The sequence below is a fragment of the Fundulus heteroclitus genome, unplaced genomic scaffold (assembly GCF_011125445.2).
Source record: "Fundulus heteroclitus isolate FHET01 unplaced genomic scaffold, MU-UCD_Fhet_4.1 scaffold_42, whole genome shotgun sequence".
Taxonomy (NCBI): Eukaryota; Metazoa; Chordata; class Actinopteri; order Cyprinodontiformes; family Fundulidae; genus Fundulus; species Fundulus heteroclitus.
The window spans coordinates 2729889-2753052 of NW_023396835.1; the positions used below are offsets into that span (position 1 = coordinate 2729889).

At 41.9% G+C, this 23164-nt stretch overlaps 1 protein-coding gene and 1 long non-coding RNA gene across 2 annotated transcripts; one reads left to right on the top strand and one right to left on the bottom strand.

Moving 5' to 3' along the window:
- Positions 1–12310: 12310 nt before the first annotated feature.
- LOC118560335 (E3 ubiquitin/ISG15 ligase TRIM25-like) lies at positions 12311–14146 on the top strand. Its single transcript, XM_036131277.1, has 2 exons — positions 12311–12770; positions 12852–14146. The coding sequence occupies exons 1-2, from the start codon at positions 12311–12313 to the stop codon at positions 13964–13966; spliced, it is 1575 nt and encodes a 524-aa protein (XP_035987170.1). The 3' UTR covers positions 13967–14146.
- A 1125-nt stretch (positions 14147–15271) lies between these two features.
- On the bottom strand, positions 15272–16443 carry LOC118560354. The gene is made up of 3 exons (XR_004929274.1): positions 15906–16443; positions 15749–15802; positions 15272–15465 (listed from the first exon to the last, which is right to left on the bottom strand). It is a non-coding gene; the product is annotated as an uncharacterized LOC118560354 (long non-coding RNA).
- Between the last annotated feature and the right edge of the window lie 6721 nt (positions 16444–23164).

Genomic DNA, 23164 nt, shown 5'->3' on the forward strand with positions numbered 1-23164 from the left:
TTAAAGATAGACAACAAGCTTGTATGAAACAGTGTCACTGCTTTTAAATTGTTTTTATTGTTTTATATTTGTGCATATGTATTAATTGGTTTTATTTTTGTAACCAGGTTGTAGTGTTTTTGCAGATTTCTGCCCAGGTCCCCCTTGAAAATGAGATCCAGATCTCAACGGGGTTTACCTGGTTAAATAAAGGAAATAAAAAAAAATAAAAAATAAAAAAAAAATTTTCAATGATCCCCAATAAACCATCATCTGACTGGTTTAAATCTCTAGACTCTTCAATGTCAAAATTTTTTTGGAAAGATAAACCGCCACGTATCAGCTTAAAGACGCTACAGAAAACTAAAGACAGAGGTGGACTAGATCTGCCTAACTTCCATAAGTACTACTTTGCAAATAGACTACAATATATTACTAAATGGATAAAACGTAATCCTTTGACGAGCCCTGGATAGATATAGAACAGAAAATATGCAATAATATCATGATTTCAGATTTGCCGTTTATTAGCTCAAATATAAAACGGCATACATGCTTTAAAAATATCAATATCAGCTCTACTCTGACAGCATGGTGGGAGTTTCTTAAAATTACAAAGTCGTCACTTATCCCATGCAGTCGTACACCCATCTGGAACACCCCTGACATCCTACAAAATAATAATATGATAAACTTTACATACCGGAAGAATAAAGGTATTGAATATCTGGAACATTTACTTGATGGAACCGAGTTCATAAATTTTTCCAAAGTAAATATGCAATATGGCATTAGTAAAAATAAATTTTTGGAATATGAACAACTTAAATCTATAATTAGAAATAAATTTAAGCATATTAAAGGTGGTTTACAAATTCCAACTAATATATTAGAGTTCCTAGATTTACCCCCCCCCCCCCCCACCCCCTCTCAAACTACTGTCTAAATCATACAGGACACTGACTAAAATAGATGATTCGATATCTCTTCCTATTATGAAATGGGAAGAGGATCTATCAGCCAGCTTTGAACAAAACTTCTGGGCTCAGATATGTCTAAGAACTTTCAAATTGACTAGTAACACCAACTTACAACTAATACAATACAAAATCCTTCACAGAGTACACTACACAGGACAAAGATTATTCAAGATGGGTCTGGCACAATCTAATATCTGTCCACACTGCATAGGCAATCATCCTGATAATTATATTCATGCGTTATGGTTATGCACACCAGTCCAGAGATTCTGGACACAGATATGTAAGGACTTATCAAAGTGCCTGAGCTGTAAAATTACACCTTCCCATGAATTGGAAAAGTAAGGAAAATCTCAGTATCAATCAGTATAGAGATCTTTTGTTGGATCATATTAATCTTGAGACAGCATCTGTGGACGTTCTGGTGGGCTTGTGTCCGGCCCCCTGTCCCGGTCCTGGTCCGTGTCGTCTCCCGGTACGGGTTTCGCCTGGGGGGTGGGGTTTGGGATGGCTCGTCCGGGCTGGCTGGCCAGGGTCCCCCATCTTATTAATTTATTTGTTTATTTATTTTTATTTATATATATATATATATATATATATATATATATATATATATATATATATATATATATATATATATATATTTTTTTTTTTTTTTTTTTTTTTTTTTTTTTTTTTTGGGGGGGGTAAAGCCAGTAGGCTTGGTGGGTGGGCTGGGGGAGGTGGAGGTGTTGGTCCTGGTGGGTGGTTGGCTGGCGGGCCCTGCGGCCTCTACCCGGCCCCCGGGCTACGGTGGTGCCGCTGGAGGGGCCCCTTTCTCCGGGTGGGGCTTTCGGGGAGCGGGGGTGCCTATTGGAGTCAGTAGGGGAGCTGGCTCCCTGGGTTGGCTTCCCAGTCATTTGCTCCCCATCCCCGGACTCCTCCCTCTGCCTGCTCCATCACGCCGCCACACATGTAGGTCCTTGGGGAGAGGGCGTTACTGGAGGTTGCCACTTTCTGGTGACGTCCCTCTCCCCAATTTTATCATGCATTTTAGACACTTTCACTCCAAACATTTTCACAACGCACATTCATGTAGAACACGGTATGGGGGGGTGGGGGTGAAGACGTCTGGGGAGGGGCTTATGTTGTGTGAGCCTCGCCTCGGACGGCTCCCTTCACCCCCTCTCGCATTTAGACATTGAGGGTTCTGGGTAGTTGCTTGGAGGGGGGGCGCTGGCACCAGCTCCCTTCCGGAGGGGGGGTGGGCTGTGCCGTGCACCCCCTTCGGTGCTCCCAGTTTTAAACACACTTGAGAACAACATGCAACAACACAACATCTGAGCGGGCATCGGGAGGATCGGGGGTCTTTTGCACACCCCCGATCTCCGATTGCGGCACGGAGTCTGGGGCCTGGAGGAGGAGTGGGCCACTGGGTCCGGGGTCTTGGTGGGGGGCTGCTGTGGGTAGCCAGCGGCTTGCCGGGTCTGGGGCTGACGCCTCTGCTCTCCCCAGAAAGGGGTGGGGGGCAGGGGTGGCTAGGGTAAGGTCGGGGAGGGAGGGGGTTTATTAGGTATTTAGTGGGTGAGGGGGGTTCTGGTCGGGTGGCCCGTACGGGTCGTGTTGGCCCCCCCTCTTTGGGGGGCCTGGTCCGGGGGGCGTCTGGTCCAGGGGCGGGGCCGGGGGTCGTATAGTTGAATTGTGGAGACCCCCCCCCCTCCCCACTTGGGATTTTTGGATGTGAATGTTATGTGGGAATGTGTGTACAGCATCCTTTTTTTGTGTCTGTGTGTGGTGAGTGAGGCACTAGGGAGGGATGGTGTGAATGAGTTTTTTTTTTTTTTTTTTTTTTTCCCAGGTTCAGGTCCGGTCCGCTCCCTCTCCCAAGAACATCTCAAGTCTCAGATAGGTGCGGAGCCCATCCCCCCATGTCCTGCCCTCCTCCGCTGCGCTGGCAGGCGCCTTGACCCTCTGGCGCATTGACGGTCCTCGGGTTTGGGGCGGTTTCCCGGGTGGGTGCCGGCCCATTCCCGGTGGTGGCTTCGTGGGGGGCGGCCAGGGACCACTTCAGCGCGGCTGGCTGCCGGCGGAGCCCCGCGGCTCTTGGGGGCGTCGGCATTGCGGTGGCTGGGGGATTTCCTCGGGGTCGTCTCTCCTCTGTCTTCGGGGGGGGGGGGGGGGGTTGCAGATTTCCTGTGATGGCCCCTCTTGGGCGCACTGCTTTGGGAGTCCGGGGTTATGGGTCCCCTGACCCCTGCCTCTGTGCTTGGGGAAGGCGGGTCTTTGGTTCTCCACAACCACTATCGAGCTACTTCCCTCTGGATAATTTTCACCTAAACTAGTGCTCTCTCACAAACTCCCACAGGTGCTGGGTCCCAGGTATTAAATGTTCACTTATATACAGAAAGCCTATAATTTATTTATTTATTTTCTTTCACTTTCTTTTTTCAGGTATCACATTACACATGTCAGCTTAAATAATAATACATGTGATTTAGCAATGACATCAAGGTGTTACTCGATTGTATCTGTTGCTTTATGTCTGTTGGTTGTTCTGTTCTTTTTGCATCTCTCTTTCCAGGTGATGGAGCAGACAGAGGACGTTTCATCATTCTCTCCCTTTTATCTCTTCTTTCTTTCACCTCTTCTCTTTCTTTTTTTTCTCTTCTTGTTCTTCCTTTACTCTCCTACTTTCCCATTGTAGTGTCCATATAATTTGAAATTATTATTTTAAAAAAAAAACTTGAACTGTTTTTGCTGTGGGAAACATTTATTTGCTTCAGTTTGCAGACAGCAGCAATAAAGTGTGACTGAATATCCAAACCAAGAAGCTGTGGCTCTCCACAGAACCTGGCTTTGTTCTGCTGAAGAGAGGAAACCTTCATGTCAGCGTCCTGCTGTGAATAAACATGCTCTACAGATCTGAGGTCAGATTCACCAGCAGCTTAAAATGAACTGATTGTTGCTCGTCTTGCTGCTGTGACTCATGCAGCCTGTGGAAAACACAGCAGAACTGCTCCTTATTCCAACACCAAACACATTTAATCCCACTTTGGATCATCTCACCAGAACAGACACACAGACTTTGTTCTGATGAAGCGTTTCAAACACCCACAAACAGCAGAATGCCCCATTTCCCTTGAACGCAGCTTCTGCTGAGTGTTTTCCAGGCAGAAAGCTGAGCAGGTGATGGAGAAGGTGTTGCATCGCTCCTCAGAGACTGGACTTGTTCTGAAGACCCAGAACCAGCGAGACGCCAGGATCCTCACAACAGTCCAACACTAATGAGCAAAAGGTGCTGCCATAAAAACTAAAGTTGTTTTTACCATCATCAAGTAGAAACAACATCAGGACCAGCCGTCTGAGGAAGAGCTTCCACATCAGAGGAGGATCTCTGAAACCACATCAACACCTGGAGAAACATCTAATCAGCTCCTTGTTGTTGACTGGAACCAGATGTTTGAAACTCACCTCCACAGATCCAGAGAATGGAGCCTGTTGGATTCTCTGCAGATCTTCAGCCAACTTTCCCCAGTCCACTCTGGGTCTTCACGTCCAGGGGCGGTCCTAGCCTGTTTGGTGCCCTGGGCCAACAACCCAACCACTGAACTCAAGTCGCACTCAATGGACTAAATACAGCTCCCACTTTTAACTTTATTTTTAACATATTTATATTTATTTATTTGGCTTCTTGAGTCGAGATCAGTTCTAATTTCATACCACAAACATGAAAATGTGAACTGGTATGACAATAAAAAAATCCTTGAATCCTTGACTCTGCGCCACTGAAGCTCACATAAACAGCTCTCATGAATTTTATGGTTTCCTTTAGCTGAGAAAAAGCCAAATAAACGTAGCCTACCTGCAGAGACGCTACAGTCGTTGGTATCAGGTCTGGACATTCAGATGTTGGCTCCTTACCAAAGAGAAAATGTGGAGAGCACATAGGTGTCTTTGGTCAGACTCCACAGTAAAGTCCTCTGGATTACAAGCTCGTATCCAACCAGACCCGGCGGCATGGGCGGGCATTGGGGGGCCGTGCCCGCCCTGTGAGCCAGCTGTGCCCGCCCTGGACTGGAAGCTGTCTTTTGTTTTTATATATATACCTCGGAGTGGCCATCGTTCTATTAGTACTATCTTTGATGTGTCAATCATACAATTTAACCAATTAAATCAACGACTGAAGGCAACATGCTAGCCAATCACGGATGGAGTGGGGCGGGTCACTGAGTTATAGTCTTCAGTCGCCGACGCGGTGTTCGGCGGCTGTGGTCACCGTCGGTGTCGGTAGAGCGGGATGGAAATTTGGTCTGATTACCAAACAATTACAAGAAGTGACAACAAAGCAGAGAGCGAGCTGGAAGCAGCGCGATTAATTACTGTTTGAAATGTCAGCACTGAAGTCTAAAGTGGAGTAAACATTGACGCTAGGAGGGTTAGCTACGACAGCTAGCAGCACCAGGAGCAGATCTACTGCCAAACTGGAGAAACTTGGGTTACTTGCAGACAGAAGGGAACTCTGCTTTGTTCTGCTCCTTGCGCTCCACACCTGCTGTAATTACAGAACCTCTTCTAGTGTGAATTTTTACTTCAGTCAGTGTTCAGCCTGATCTCATGCTAATAAGCGTGTAGCTTATGCTGGACTTATGCTGGTTACCCTATCTCACTGATAGTTTCCAGTAACCCAACATAAAACCTGCCCAACTTAAAAGAAAAAAAAAAGCCCAAATCTCAAACTCTCACGTTTAAAGCACAGAACTATTAAACATAAGAATATGCCATTAGCACACAACTGCACTGAAGCAAAGAAAAAAAACTGTGCATACGGCCTCCGAACAAAATATGCAATCAGACAACCACATAACACACACAATCTCTTTAACAATCATGATATATCAACCGGAAAAAATTTATTTATAAATAGCTTCCCAACATGAGTTGTAAATCTACCTTAATATAAACTTAATTTCTCTCAGTATAGGTCAATTAAACATTTCTCTTACATGCAGTCATGAAATATTTTTAAGTTGATAAGTAGAACTCAACCCCTCCTGGGCGTTTACACTGACCAAACACTTGATTAACCATTATTCCTTTCTTGTTTTATCATACCAATCAATATTATTCATTATAACTACTATTCAATGATGATGTCAGATCGACAGATTCGACTTATTTAAAAAAATAAATTGACCAGTATGAGTTGTAGGAGATGGCATTTTATTAAAATGTTTTGGTTTCCTGTCCGACGTTGACAACTATTTTGATATATTTTGTTAGTAATTCTTTCTAAAAGCCCAACAAATGTTGTGAAAAGCTTCCCAATTTTTTTTACAACCTGCCCATTAACTATTTTTGTTCCAGCTAATTGGAACAAAAATTAGGCTTTTGTGTTCAAATGCCTAATTGGTGTGAAGCCTGCCTAATTTGACAAAACTGACTACACTATTGCTATATATATATATATATATATATATATATATATATATATATATATATATATATATATATATATATATATATATATATAAACATAAGAAATAAGTAATAAAAAACTTTTAAAAGTGTGCCCCCCTAAAAAAATGAAATGCCCCCCCTGTGATTTGTTTCTGCAGCCGGGTCTGTATCCAACACTGACATTTCTCACCAATCTTCAGGGTTTAGGAGAACCAGTGAAAAAAACTTCCTCCATTGGTTACAATCATCATAAGGCCTGTCACTGCGGCAGATACAGGTAAACAAGTCAAGCTGGTATTGAAGCAGCACTGTTACAGCCTGGTAGAGACTAAATAATCTGTCCTTTGTGGAAGAGTGACAGCAACAAAAACATTGTTAAAAAGCCTCAGAAAAGTCTTATTTGTAGTTTGCCTCACAGCACATATTGTAAATAAGGAGGTCTGGCCAGATGAGACCAAACCTTCCCCTCTAAGGCCTACAAACAAGATGCTTAGAGTGGTGGAAACTAAAACCACCATCCCCATGGTGAGACATGGCGGTGGCAGCATCATGATGTGGGAATAACTCTTTCCAGCAGTGACAGGAAAGGTGGAGGGAGCTCAAACATGGCAACCCTGGAAGAAAACCTGTTAGGGGTACGATGATGGTTCAGCTTCCAGCAGGACAACCAGAAACCTGCAGCCAGAGCTACGATGGCTTCGTGGTTTAGATCTAAACATCTTCATGAGCTAGAATGACCCTAAGTCCTGACCTAAACCCGCCTTTTAGAGTCTTCATCCAGTCTGACCCAGTTTGAGCTTTTCTTCAAACCACAATGACCAACATTTCAGTCTCTAGACGTGCAGCGCTGCTAAAGACGAGCTCCAAAAGAAATGCAGCGTTAATTGCATCAATAAAGGTATAAAGTGTTGCCTTTGGGTGGCTAAAATCCATACATGCCACACTTTTCAGCTTTTCAACAAGTAAAGATCTTGGAAACTATTTATCACTTGAGTTCAACTGTAAAAATATGCACTGCTTTGTGTTGTTCCATCCCATGAAATCCCAATGAAGCACGTTGGATTTAAATTTTGTAATGTGACTGAAGTTCAAGGCACATAAAGACTTTTGGACATCAGGACTCTAGAACTGCTTCAGCTACTAAACGGAGTCCAGAAACAGAAAACATTGAACCACAGTAAATCCATCACCAGAGGTATAACAGTACAGACGCCTGTTTCCCTTAACAAAGATAAAATGTCTAACAGACGTTGTTTTTTGGGATTTCTTTTACAAAACAAACAAGGTGCAACGTTTCATGAATGAGATCAGAAAACACAAGGAGGAGAAAAGTGTCTAAATAATAAAAATCTGTTACTGCTCTGATCTTCCTTCTGGCTGTGGCTGGAAAATGCTCTATGAAATTTATACACACAAAACAATCTGAAATTTAACACGTAATAATGAATAAAATGTGCAACAGTGAAGCAGAAAAATTCAGATGTTTCATTTAATCTGCTGTTAGTGGCAAACATTAGATTTGGTGTTTTGCAGCTTAAAGCAGCAGGAAGCAGAGACAAGCAGCACGGAGAATCTACGCTTTCAGCTTCAGACTAATGTGTCCTGTGCTGACTTCCAGTCAGAAGGAGCATCTCTACATGTTTGTGTATTCATGGCGGAGTGGTTCTGAGGTTTGTTTTTGTTCCTAACAGTGATGAAAAGGGACACGGATGCTGCTTCAGCCCCTCAGCCTGTGCAAAGTCCCGTCTGAGGACTTAAAGTCTGCCGAGGCTTAAAAGACGGACTCCGTCCTGTCAGCCACAGCGAGTCACACCAAGAGAAACCAACATCTGAACTAAACTGTTTCCGTCTGTCTTGAAGACCAACGAGACACCAACACTGTGGCTGAGCTTTCACTGTGTGCTAACGACGTGAAGATGAAGAGGAGGAGGTCATTTCTCCTGCAGCAGAGCCGGGATGTTGATGTTCCAGCCGATGGCCTGCCTGTCGAAGCCGCAGGTGAACAGGTTGCAGGCGGTGCTGTCCTCACACCAGGCGGAGCAGCAAACCATGCGACGGTGACCCTGAACACAACATCCGGACATCAGCTTTGATCCCACGACAATCTGCAGAGTTTTTCATTCAGACATGCAGCGCAGCTCAAATGCTCTGAAATCTACCGGACCGTCTTAAAGCCCTGTTCACATGGGATACGCCGTGTAATAAAGAAGTTACCCCCTGTTATGGAAATGTATAACCATTTTTGTCTTAAAGATGTATTTTTCTTAAAGCTCAAACAGTTATCTTGTTATCACTAAAACCGTCTGGGAGTCTACAGAGGGGGAGGTGGCAGCAGTGGATTTATTCAAGCTCTGTAGATACCAGGCATGAACAGACATCAGAGTTTTATACGGTTTAAAAACCTTTTTATGGTTCTTGATGTTATCTCGGTTGACTCCTAAAGGGACACCTGGGCTATTAATTAAAAGTTAGTTCCTGAAGTTAACATGGGAGAACAGACTTCCTTTGTCTGTGTGCAGATAAGCTCCTGGACACTGAATGTCTGCGGGGACTTCACCCTCCCTGGACACCCCTGGAGGGGCCGGTCAGTCTATTAAATTGGGACTCTAGGCTGCGTTTCGTTGCTTTACTGTAATCACTTAACTTCTGACTGCTTTTTGTCCTGTTTCCCACAGCCTGGCACTGAGACAGAGGACACATGTGAGGGAGATGAGGATCCATCCACTGTGGAAATAGCGTACCGCGAGCGAGCTATTTTTAGAAACGTAACGTCACGATGACGTCACATCACGTGGTACGCAGTAGGGCAAACTTGCATAGTCCGCCGCTGTTTCACCGTAAAACAGACGTGCGTTACCCTTGGTTTTACTCGGTAAAACGACTGCTTTTTCCAAATCTAAGACCATGGTTTTTAAACATTGTTGCTATGGAACGTGCAACAGCGACTCGAGGTACGCATATGAAGGATGTTTTCTTCATTACTTTCCCGAAATTCATATGTAAATTCATATTCACATATGTAAATATATGTTTTAATATATGTTTTTGTATGTTGTTATTTATATATTTATAAATGTTTATTATATATATTTAAATGAATAAATGCAAAATATTTCAGCACGTGACTTTCTCAGTACTTGATAGTTTTAGAACATAACATAAAAGTATATGGCATTTGACATTTTAAAAGTCTTAAGTCCCCCCTGAACATGAGAAAATCCTCGTTATTCGATGCTGTAGCGCACATATTCCCTAGTTACTGGGGGAAAATGGGGAGTACCAATATGGCGGCTGGTGGCTTCACAGCGACTCGTTCAAACAGCGGGCGATTAGCACTCCAGTGTATTATATAGCTCAGTGGTCCTGCCTGAGCTCACTACGTCTGCCAGCCTGTGCTCCCTGCCTCCGTCTGCCTGTGTTCATCCCAGCCTGCCTGCTCCAACTCCGTCTAGCGCTCCAGTTCGTGCCATCACCATCCTCCTGCTCCAGCCCGGTACAGACTGTTAGTTTCTTCCTCCACTATCCATCAACCTTCAATAAAACTCTCAAAAAAGCTCTGCGTGTGGCTGTGTTCGGGTTCATCAAACAAAGCATGACAGACACAAAATATGATGAATTAAATAAATTTTTTGCGAAAACATGTTTTTTTATGTCTTAAACACTGTTTTCGTAAAACATTTCACAAAGACTGGAGAAATGCATCTAGGACTTTTGGCTAACTTGTAGAACATATTTGACAAATGTGCAGTAAACCGTTAAACAGCATCAAAATAGCAGTGGCATAATTTTCCATTACAATTTACCTTCAAGTAAACATCACGCAGCACAGCAGTGAGGGCTGTGCAGGTTTCCATCACTATCCTACTCAGTGTTGTGCTTCCAATCCTGTATTGAAAACTTAATGAGTTGAAGGTCACACCTGTCAAAATAAAGAAAGTGGTTTAAATAGTCGGGTGGATTTAGATCAGGAGTCACCAGCCTTTTTGAAACTGAGAGCTCCTTCATCGGTGTAGTGTCATACGAAGGGCTACCTGTACCGACCTTTGAACTAGAAGAGTCTGCATTCATCCTAACTTTATGTCAAATAAACACATTTTTCATGCTACAGGGTTTTAGGCACCACATTTGGTCCTTGGGGGCTACTTGGTGCCCACAGTCACCATGTTGGTGACCCCTGACTGATGCTTTATGTATAGGAGAGTGGGCATGGATGGAGCTTGATAGATTAACAGATATTTATTTATTTGTTTTAGAATAGAATGTAGTGGACGTATGAAGGACAAATGTCCACTCACAGGGTGATTATAGCTATGGCTGTATGTACTTAGGTGAAGTGATTTATTATGTGATGTGGATAAAAGACCTTGCCTCATGTCCACCTCCCTTAGATGTAATGAGAAGCATTGCAGAAATGTATTTTTTGTTAAACACACTTACCTGTTGCCAGAAACCATAAGGTCACAGAGAGCCTGTCCCTGGGGCTGAGGGATTTTCTTAGGTGTGTGTCTCTCTTTATTATGTGTGGAGTCACCCTCTCCAGGAGACAAGAAAAGTCTACAACATACAGGGAAGGTCCCGAAATCCCTTCATATCATCTACCTATTGATAGATAGGGGTGTCATTAAACACACACACTTAGAACTTTGAATATTTATGTTTACAACCTTCTGATGCTATTAAAGCCATAAAAAAACAGTGAGTTATGCAATGCAAATGAAATTTCATTTTAAAAATTTACCATCATAAATCCTACTTTAGCATGTTTTGAAATCTAAAACAAATGTAGATGCTATTTAGTGTTTAGACAATCAGTCAAAATAAAATTCATCACATCCACACATCTGGTGACAAGGTATGCAATTAACGGCAATAACAATAGTCGACAGAATTATAACAACAGCAGGCTATTGAAATTGCCAAGGCAGCGCGTTTCTCTCTAGTGAGCTTCATATTTAACAGTTCAGTGCTGAACAACAGATTGTTGAGAAATGTTTCATTCATTACAGGAAAAAATTAAAGCTTCTTCATAAGTGGAATGAAGGTCTGGAAAGATGGAGGAAAACAGAACAGTTTTGTGAAAGAAGGAATAATTAAAATAAATAAATGTGTTTCATACTACTTGGCTAAGATTTAATTGGTCTGGGGCGTTGTAAAGAGGAATGTTATTTGTATATTAAGTCAACCAAACTAAGTGTTGCATGTGGGGTTCCTGAAGCCCCTAAAATAGACATAACGACCTTCATGCTTAGTGCGATTTTAAACCAGACGGACTTTGTGGACTGGTGCTGCCCCCTTGTGGCATGAAGTGGTTTTAAACCAGAAGTAGGTTTTGATTTCTGAAAAATCCCTGTGGCTGCCATCAATGACAGCCATGCAGTTTAAGTTAATTTCGTAGATTTAAGTTAGAAATAATTTGTTTATTCATTTAAAGGTCTTTTAGCGGTTTTGAAGGGTTATGATGATGTTGATCTACCATTAAAGTCTGATATGGAGTGAAATTTAACGTCTGAGAGGAATCAGACGTTTTCAGACATTTCCTCCGTCTCCAAAATGAGCGTCAGCCTGGATCAGAGCTGCTGTGAGGACCGAACATTTTCCCCACAAGTTTTATTTTGTTATAGATCTGAATTTTGCATGGAAAGGGGGATTCACACGTTTCAGGCCCATTTTGTGCGTACGCAAGCTTTATAAAGGCGACCTCTGCTCCTTATTCTGCAGGCTGTAAAACCTGATAACCCTCCCTGTTCTTCCTGCTCTCAGACACACATTGAAGCTGGTGGAGCAACATCTGCTGGAGGTGAAAGCTGATTGGCTGCAGCCTCTCTGCTCTGACACGTGATTCGTAGATCAGAGCTCAGAGCTGTTTCTGTTTTCAGGAAATGAAACTCACACAGTCACTGTGACCGAGAGGAGAAATGGAGCAGAACCAGCTGGACCGAGAAACCTTTTCCTGTTCGATCTGTCTGGATCTACTGAAGGATCCGGTGACTATTCCCTGTGGACACAGCTACTGTATGAAGTGTATTAAAAACTTCTGGGATGAAGAGGATCACAAAGGAATCCACAGCTGCCCTCAGTGCAGGGAGACCTTCACACCGAGGCCCGTTCTGAAGAAAAACACCATGTTAGCAGCTTTAGTGGAGCAGCTGAAGAAGACTGGACTCCAAGCTGCTCCTGCTGATCTCTGCTATGCTGGACCTGAAGATGTGGCCTGTGATTTCTGCTCTGGAAGAAAACTGAAAGCCATCAAGTCCTGTTTAGTCTGTCTGGCCTCCTTCTGTGAGAAACACCTTCAGCCTCATTATGATGTGGCTCCATTAAAGAAACACAAGCTGGTGGAGCCCTCCAAGAACCTCCAGGAGAACATCTGCTCTCGTCATGATGAGGTGATGAAGATGTTCTGTCGTACTGATCAGAAGTGTATCTGTTATCTCTGCCCTGAGGATGAACATAAAGGCCACGACACAGTGTCAGCTGCAGCAGAAAGGACTGAGAGGCAGAGAGAGCTGGAGGTGAGACGAGAAAACATCCAGCAGAGAATCCAGGACAGAGAGAAAGATGTGAAGCTGCTTCAACAGGAGCTGGAGGCCATCAAGCACTCTGCTGATAAAACAGTGGAGGACAGTGAGAAGATCTTCACTCAGCTGATCCGTCTCATCCAGAAAAGAAGCTCTGATGTGAAGCAGCAGATCAGATCCCAGCAGGAAACTGAAGGGAGTCGAGTCAAAGAGCTTCAGGAGAAGCTGGAGCAGGAGATCACTGAGCTGAAGAGGAAAGACGCTGAGCTGAAGCAGCTCTCAGACACAGAGGATCACAACCAGTTTCTCCACAACTACCCCTCACTGTCAGCACTCAGTGAGTCTACACACTCATCCAGCATCAAGATCCGTCCTCTGAGCTACTTTGAGGATGTGACAGCAGCTGTGTCAGAGCTCAGAGATCAACTACAGGACATCCTGAGAGACGCATGGACAAACATCTCACTGAGACTCACTGAGGTGGATGTTTTACTGTCAGAACCAGAACCAGAGAGCAGAGCTGGATTCTTGAGATATTCATGTGAAATCACACTGGATCCAAACACAGCATACAGTTATCTGTTACTATCAGAGGGGAACAGGAAGGTGACAAGGATGAATCAACCTCAGTCTTATTCTAGTCATCCAGACAGATTCACTGGTTGTTATCAGGTTCTGAGTAGAGAGAGTCTGACTGGACGTTGTTACTGGGAGGTGGAGTGGAGAGAGAGAGTTTATGTAGCAGTCGCATACAAGAATATCAGCAGAGCAGGAGGAGTGAATGAATGTTTATTTGGACGTAATGACAAATCCTGGGCATTAGTTTGTTACCAAGGAGGTTATGAATTTGGTCACAACAACATCTGGACCTCCATCTCAGGTCCTGGTTCCTCCAGAGTAGGAGTGTACCTGGATCACAGAGCAGGTATTCTGTCCTTCTACAGCGTCTCTGAAACCATGACTCTCCTCCACAGAGTCCAGACCACCTTCACTCAGCCGCTACATGCTGGACTTTGGGGTGGAGGTTCTGCTGAGTTCTGTAAACCCAAATAGACAGAATCCACTGAAGGTTCAGTGAGTTTGATTCTGGTTTTTAGATCTCCAGCAGATTATTTTCTTGATGGTTGTTGTTTTATGTCTAAACTGCACAGAAATCAATAGTCAGAGATTGTCAGCACTTGTTTTCCTTCAGAATTGATGTTCTGGTTCTGTTGGGTTTGTTCATTTCTCAACATTGTTTTAAATTTCTCATCTGAGATTCATCTAATTATCTGACTAACTAGTATTTCAGTATAAATGACAATGCATCTGTACAATATAGTTTTATTTGAAACTTAAAATTTACAGGATGTGTTTAGCTGCAAAATCTGTAATAAAGAGATATAATGTGAATTTATGGCATTTTATTGAAAGATTTTGACCTAAATCTAATATTTGTGATGAACATTAATGTTATTTCAATAAAGACTTCAAGTATTAACGTGAGATGTTGTTTCTATACACTGAGTCACTTTATTATTTTTTTCTGTTAGCATTAAATATTTTTTTAACATAATCTTTCACATGTTTTTTTTACTTTTCTCTATTTCAGATATTTTCTGACCCAAACACTTTGAAACTCTGAGCAGCTCAACACTTTTCATTTGCTTTTGGACCAGAACTGCAGGGATTTAAAGCTGATTTTTGCTGCTTTTCATTCTAATTCAGTTTATCTTGAACTCGTTTTGCTGTTGGAAACATTTCTTTGCTTCAGTTTGCAGACAGCAGCAGTAAAGTGTGACTGAATATCCAAACCCAGAAGCTGTGGCTCTCCACAGAACCTGGCTTTGTTCTGCTGAAGAGAGGAAACCTTCATGTCAGCGTCCTGCTGTGAATAAACATGCTCTACAGATCTGAGGTCAGATTCACCAGCAGCTTGAAATGAACTGATTGTTGCTCGTCTTGCTGCTGTGACTCATGCAGCCTGTGGAAAACACAGCAGAACTGCTCCTTATTCCAACACCAAACACATTTAATCCCACTTTGGATCGTCTCACCAGAACAGACACACAGACTTTGTTCTGATGAAGCGTTTCAAACACCCACAAACAGCAGAATGTCCCATTTCCCTTGAACGCAGCTTCTGCTGAGTGTTTTCCAGGTAGAAAGCTGAGCAGGTGATGGAGAAGGTGTTGCATCGCTCCTCAGAGATTGGACTTGTTCTAAAGACCCAGAACCAGCGAGACGCTGCCAGGATCCTCCCAACAGTCCAACACTAATGAGCAAAAGGTGCTGCCATAAAAACTGAAGTTGTTTTTACCATCATCAAGTAGAAACAACATCAGGACGTCTGAGGAAGAGCTTCCAGATATGAGGAGGATCTCTGAAACCACATCAACACCTGGAGAAACATCTAATCAGCTCCTTGTTGTTGACTGGAACCAGATGTTTGAAACTCACCTCCACAGATCCAGAGAATGGAGCCTGTTGGATTCTCTGCAGATCTTCAGCCAACTTTCCCCAGTCCACTCTGGGTCCTCACATCCAGGGGCGGTCCTAGCCTGTTTGGTGCCCTGGGCCAACAACCCAACCGGTGAACTCAAGTCGCACTCAATGGAATAAATACAGCTCCCAATTTTAACTTCATTTTTTACATATTTATATTTATTTATTTATTTGGCTTGTTGAGTCGAGATCTGAGTTCTAATTTCGTACCACAAACATGAAAATGTGAACTGGTATGACAATAAAAAATCCTTGAATCTTTAACTCTGCACCACTGAAGCTCACATAAACAGCCCTCATGAATTTTATGGTTTCATTTAGCTGAGAAAAAGCCAAATAAACGTAGCCTACCTGCAGAGACGCTACAGTCGTTGCTATCAGGTCTGGACATTCAGATGTTGGCTCCTTACCAAAGAGAAAATGTGGAGAGCACATAGGTGTCTTTGGTCAGATTCCACAGTAAAGTCCTCTGGGTTACAAGCTCGTATCCAACACTGACATTTCTCACCAATCTTCAGGGTTTAGGAGAACCAGTGAAAAAAACTCCCTCCATTGGTTACAATCATCATAAGGCCTGTCACTGCAGCAGATACAGGTAAACAAGTCAAGCTGGTATTTAAGCAGCGATGTTACAGCCTGGTAGAGACTAAATAATCTGTCCTTTGTGGAAGAGTGGCAGCAACAAAAACATTATTGTAAGAAAGCCTCAGAAAAGTCTTATTTGTAGTTTGCCTCACAGCACATATTGTAAATAAGGAGGTCTGGCCAGATGAGACCAAACCTTCCCCTCTAAGGCCTACAAGCAAGATGCTAAGAGTGGTGGAAACTAAAACCACCATCCCTATGGTGAGACATGGCGGTGGCAGCATCATGATGTGGGAATAACTCTTTCCAGCAGTGACAGGAAAGGTGGATGGAGCTGAAAACATGGCAACCCTGGAAGAAAACCTGCTAGGGGTACGATGATGGTTCAGCTTCCAGCAGGACAACCAGAAACCTGCAGTCAGCGCTACGATGGCGTGGTTTAGATCTAAACATCTTCATGAGCTAGAACAGGGGTCGGCAACCTTTACCACTCAAAGAGCCATTTGGACCCATTTCACACAGTAAAGAAAACACTGTGAGCCATAAAACCCTTTTGAAATTTTTAATTAAATCACACTGCATATAACACATTTTTTTTGCGACAGAATGGACCCGGAGCAGAAGCAACGCATCTTTGCCTTTTTTTTTTTTTTTTCTTTTTCGTACAAAGTACAAAACTTCTACTGTTGTTTTATGGAAATCATCAACTCTGCTAATGTTGGTGCAAGTAAACACACGCCATGGTTGGATTTTTTGATTTTCATCCCATATAAACGGTATTTCAGAATACTTTTCTTTTAATCCGAACACATTTTAATCACATCAAGGAAAGTTAAGCACGTAAACGAGCTCCTGTCATTAACCAGCTAACAGCTGCATTAGACGAGCTATCAGACGTTCAGGCGGCATCTGAAGCTCGACTTCAGCCGCGCAGGACTCCGCTCTCTTCAGCCGCCTCTCTGCCTGCTCGGACGCATTTTTCTCTGCTCCCTGCTTGCTTGCATTTTCCTGCCTTTTACTTTTTATCTCCTTTTTATCTCTTTGCCAAAACCACGGAAAGTTGGATTTAGTTATTTTTATTTATTTTCTTTTTATTTATTTTTGATTTTGAAAAGATGCCTACCTTCACCACAGTGGACCTTGACACGCTTCTACAGAAGATCGCTGTTATAGAACAGAAGATATGCTGACTCGAACTGAATTATGATGTAAACGGCGCGTATGGAAATGAAACAACCCTGCCTGCGACTCCAAACGGGGACCACCAGCCCAGCAACTCTCTGAATAAACAGATCCCTGAGGAAAATGAGAATCCCTGGACCACTCTGGGTGCAAGACCAAAGGATCAACGAACCCCGCGCCTAGACAAAGAAAACTGGCCGAGACTACAGAGAGATGTCCCAGGACAAGTGAAACAACAGCGGGCTGTTCCCACAACAAATGATAGGAGTAAACCTGCTGGAAATGCTGGAATTCCTTTACGAAACAGATTCGCTCCGCTCCAAAATGTGACCCAGGAGAATCATGACAACACTCAGAGGTACGTCAACGACTTTCGCTCTAATACATCAGAGAAAAGACATGCCACAGGGCCAAGGACCCTGATTTTATGCAGTGGGTCTGTATGTGGGATTAAACATTTCTGTAACAAGAAAAACACAGAGGTGTTAATTTATAACGACTCGAACTATGGCCTGATGTCTGATTTATTAGACATCCTTCCAAGGATCTTGAAAGAGCGCCCGACCTTGGAAAAACTCATAATACAAGCTGAAGCCCTGGGCGACGTCACCCGGATAAGAAAATCAGAAGTGTTGAAAGAGGATTACATTTGTCTGTTGAACTTAGTTCATGGCAAAAATGTCAAGGTGCTTCTGAGCGGCCCTCTCCCCCCCGTTTACTGTGGAGACGAGATTTTTTCCAGAATTCTGATGCTAAACAAATGGCTGGAAAAAACATGCAAAGAAACAACTGTAACCTTCATAGACAACTTTAACATCTTCTGGGAAAGAAGACATCTGTTTAGCAGCAATGGCTTTTTTCTAAATAGGTCAGGTGCAAAACGACTGATTTCAAACATCTTCTATTCTGTGAACCATGCATCATCAGCTTTGTTCCAAAACAAAGTACATCCAGTGCCTAAACAAAAGATAAGCCCAGTGCAGCCCGAACAAACCAAGATAAAGATGGCCAGAAAGACAACACAGAGAGAGGCTACATCAGAGCTACAGGAGGATTCATCCCAGATCTCAGCAGGACAACGAGAGGACCAAGAAAATCCATCGTCACGAACACCGGTCCAGACTACACCCGCCTCGCCTTCCTCTCCACAAAGCCCAGAGGTTCCTTTTCTGGATTTTTCTCACAACATGAACAAAGTCCTTAAGATTGGTCTACAGTTGACATCCTCTCCACATATTAATTCTGAAAACCGCAGTTCTGTGACTAAATCAGCATCTTCCAAAGGACGCAGAGGTCCAGATCCTCCTCCTCCTCTACATATCACAGAACATGCCTGTCCTGAAGACCTTCGGATAACGTCCTTGTGATATACAGCAGGCCCTGGCAGTACATTTATCAGTCAAGACCGCTACCAGCATAAGCCTGGGCCTCCTGACGGAGAACATGGAATATCTGTTATGATACGTGGCAGAAATAAGAAAAGCAAAAGGAAAACAGACAGGAATAATCAGTCGTACTTAAAAGTCATAAACTGTCAGATGCAACCTGCCACAGAGACACCATCAACTACCAAATCATATAAACTAGGTTTATTAAACATTAGATCTCTGTCAGGAAAATCCCTTTTAATTAATGACTTTATTATTGACAACAATCTTGATGTAATGTTTTTAACAGAAACATGGTTACATGAATCTAATGAAGAAGTTATACTGCTGGAGTCGACTCCTCCAAACTACAATTTTCTTTGTGAGAGCAGACAGCAAAGAAAAGGTGGAGGAGTAGCAACATTGTTTAATGATTCACTAAAGTGTAAAAAGGTGTTTTTGGGAAAATTTGACTCTTTTGAACATTTGGCTCTCCAGGTAAAGAGCCCGGTACGAACTATGTTTCTGAATGTTTACAGGCCTCCTAAGTCCACATCAAACTTTTTTAATGATTTCAGTGACCTCTTGTCTGTGATATGTGTTGATTATGACTTTTTAATTATTGTTGGAGACTTCAACTTTCACGTTGACAACCCTGAAGACAGAAGTGCAAAAGAACTGTGTGACACACTTAAAAACTTTGATTTAACACAACTTGTTAAAAAGCCAACACACAAAAAGGGACATATTTTAGACTTGATCATCACTAAAGGTCTAAACATTTCTAAGGTCAATGTAACTGATGTTGCCCTATCCGATCACTTCTCCGTTAGCTTTGAATGTATCATTTCCAGTGACTCATTTAGCCGAAGGGACATCGTAAGAAAACACACCTTTAAGGACAATGCCACAGAAACTTTTACTCAAGCTTACTTTGCTACTTCAACCTTGGGCTGCAACTCAGTAGATGAGCTAGTAGATAACTTTCAGTCTAAAGTTTCAGACATCATTGACTGCATTGCTCCAATTAAAGTGAAGGTTTTTTCCAGGAAGAATAAATCTCCTTGGAGAAATGCTCCAGCAGTTAGAAGTGAAAAAAGGGAATGTCGAAAAGCTGAACGCAGGTGGAGAAAGAATAGACTCCTGGTTCACTATGACATCTATAAAGAGAGACTTAACAGATATAACTTACAACTGAAAAATGCAAGAGAATCTTTCTTCTCTGAGATCATCAAGAAAAACATTAATAACTCTCGTGTCTTATTTGCCACAGTCGACAGATTAACAAACCCTCCTGTGTCCGTGGCTCCCGAACTCCACTCCACCAGGGCCTGCAATGAATTTGCTAACTTCTTTACTAAGAAAATCCTAAAAATTAGAGGATCAGTTTGTACATCCACACCAACTCTAGAACCAAAGCCGTATTCAGCTGGGACTTATCCTGACAAAATGTCCCAATTCAGCCAAATAGACTCCAAAAGCTTAGAGCAGATCATTCAGCAGCTACGTTCCTCCTCCTGCTGTCTTGATGTTCTACCCACAGTTTTCCTTAAGAAAGTTTTACCTGTCATAGCGGCTGATTTGACCCAGATAATAAACACGTCCCTTCTGTCAGGTGTTTTCCCCCAGTCCCTAAAAACAGCAATTATCAAACCACTGCTGAAAAAGAACAATTTAGACAAACTTCTACTCCAGAACTACAGGCCCATCTCAAACCTCCCCTTTATCAGTAAGATCATTGAAAAAGTTGTATTTCAACAATTAAACACCTTCTTAACTACGACCAGCCGCTTTGATGGTTTCCAGTCTGGCTTCCGTGCTCACCACAGTACAGAGACCGCCCTTATCAAGGTGTTTAATGACATCCATATAAATACAGACTGTGGAAGAACCACCGTGCTGGTTCTATTGGACCTCAGTGCAGCATTTGATACTGTCGATCACTCCATTCTGTTAGAGCGCCTGGAGAACTGGGTCGGCCTCTCTGCTACAGCTCTCCACTGGTTTAAATCCTACTTAAAGGACAGGGACTTTTTTGTATCAGTAGGTAACTTTACATCAGAGATGACAAAAATCACATGTGGGGTTCCCCAAGGGTCCATCCTGGGTCCCCTCCTTTTCAATATCTACATGCTCCCTTTAGCCCAGATCATAAAAAACAACAACATCAGCTACCATAACTACGCAGACGACACACAGCTCTACATCACCATGTCACCAGGTGACTATGAACCAGTTCAGGCACTGAAGTAAATGCCTAGAAGAAATCAATACGTGGATGTGCCAAAATTTTCTTCAATTGAATAAAAACAAAACAGAAGTTATAATATTTGGACCGATAGAGGAGAGATCAAAAGTTAGCACACAGCTTCAGTCGCTTCAGCTAAAAACCACAAATCAGGCCCGAAATCTGGGTGTAGTGATGGACTCAGACCTGAACCTCCAAAAGCATCTAAAGACAGTTACAAGGTCAGCTTTCTATCACCTGATGAACATTTCCAGGATTAAAGGACTGATGTCTCAGCAGGATCTGGAAAAACTAATCCATGCATTTATAATTAGTAGAATTGATTACTGCAACAGTGTCTTCACAGGTCTGCCTAAAAAGTGGATCAGACAGCTGCAGCTGATCCAGAATGCTGCTGCCCGCGTCCTCACTAAGACTAAGAAAGTAGAGCACATCACCCCAGTTCTAAAGTCCTTACACTGGCTCCCTGTATCTCAGAGAATAGACTTTAAAATACTTCTGTTAGTCTATAAATCCCTAAATGGCTTAGCTCCTAAATACATCACAGACTTGTTATCAGCGTATAAACCATCCAGACCATTAAGGTCTTCTGGCTCCAGCCTACTCTGCATACCCAGAACCAGAACCAAACATGGAGAAGCAGCATTTAGTTCCTATGCTCCACTTATCTGGAACAAACTTCCAGAAAACTGTAAAGTTGCGGAAAGCCTTAGTTCCTTTAAATCAAGATTAAAAACACATTTGTTTAAAATTGCCTTTAACTGTCCTAGTTAACTGAATCACCACTTTTTCGTTCTATTTTCTATCTATATTTTATTCCTACTTGCTTTTATTCTGTTTTATTTTGCTATATTTTAATCATGTAAAGCACTTTGCTTTGTCTTTGTACTGAATTGTGCTATATAAATAAATTTGCCTTGCCTTGCCTTGCTCACAGCCTTGAGTCAAGCACTGTTCGCTTTTTCTCACTTTGAAAATGAACAAACGTCAGATATAAAAACGACTCTTACCCTGCTGTTTAGCTCTCTTCACCCTCATCAATGACTCCATGTTATTTTAGGTCCTGTGTCACCGTGGTCCCCTTGTCATTTGTAGAATTTACTGCAAAAAAACAGAATCTGAAAATACCGCCTTTTTCTTCTTCTTCTTCTTTGAAATTTTCTGGCGGTTGGCAAACAACAGATAGATGCATTTCCACCATCTACTGGAATGGAGTGTGGACCAGAATGACTCTCAGGAATTAAAATTATATAAATGTTTTACTTTTAGATATCGAAATACTATACCGTAAATGTTACTATCTGAATAACTTCTGAATAATTGAAACAAATCTAATTTAACTTTTACTTCAATCAAATCAAATGAATTGCTGTCTCTCCTCTTCATATTTATTACAGTATAACATCACGTGCTCAACTGTTTCATCTACCCCACAATATTCACATTTGCCATTCCTATGTTTTCCTAAAATAAACAGAGTACCATTTAATCCGGTATGGCCAAACCTCAATCAAGAAGTGATTGTTTCTTCTCTTCTTGTTCTTTCTGTTCTTCTCATTACTCCAATTTTCTTTTGAATTTTATAAAACCAACATCCTTTATTTCCTTTCTCCCATTCCTTTTGCCATTTTTCCTATATTTTCTGTTTAATAAACATTTTAACTTCAGATTTACTAAAATTAACAAATAAATCCACTGATGAATTTCTAACAGCTTTTTTTGCTGCCTTATCTACCTGTTCATTCCTTTAATTCCATAATGTGCCAGTATCCATACACAATTTATAATTAAACCCATCATATTTATTCTATATAGTGTCTGTTGTATTTCTATTAAAATATCTAGCCTGCTTTCTGAGTGATTATATTGCAAACTAATTAAAGATTAACTAGAATCTGAACATATGACTGATCTTAGTGGTTTAACTTCTTCCACCCATTGAACAGCTAATAATATTGCAATCATTTCCCCTGTATAAATTGAAAGTCCATCACTTATTCTTTTCATAATTTTAACATTAAATTCTGGTACAATAAAGGCTACTCCTATTTGATTTGTTATATTTTAGAGGCATCTGTATACATTTTTACATAAGTATAATATTTATTAATATATTCCTGTACTATATATGAGTTTAATATGAATTCCTTATCCTTTCTTCTTTCCAACAAAGTAAAATCTACCCTAGCATCTGTAATTATCCATGGTTGTATAACTGATAATGGAACTGTTTAGCTTATACTAATCTGATCTATTTTGAATTCTGTTATTTTTTCCTGTACAATCCAATTAAAACTTCTAATATCTTTTACTTATTTTTCCAAACAGGGTTTTATTACTTGTAGAGTTGGATGATCCTTTCTATGACCTATTAAATTAGCCCAA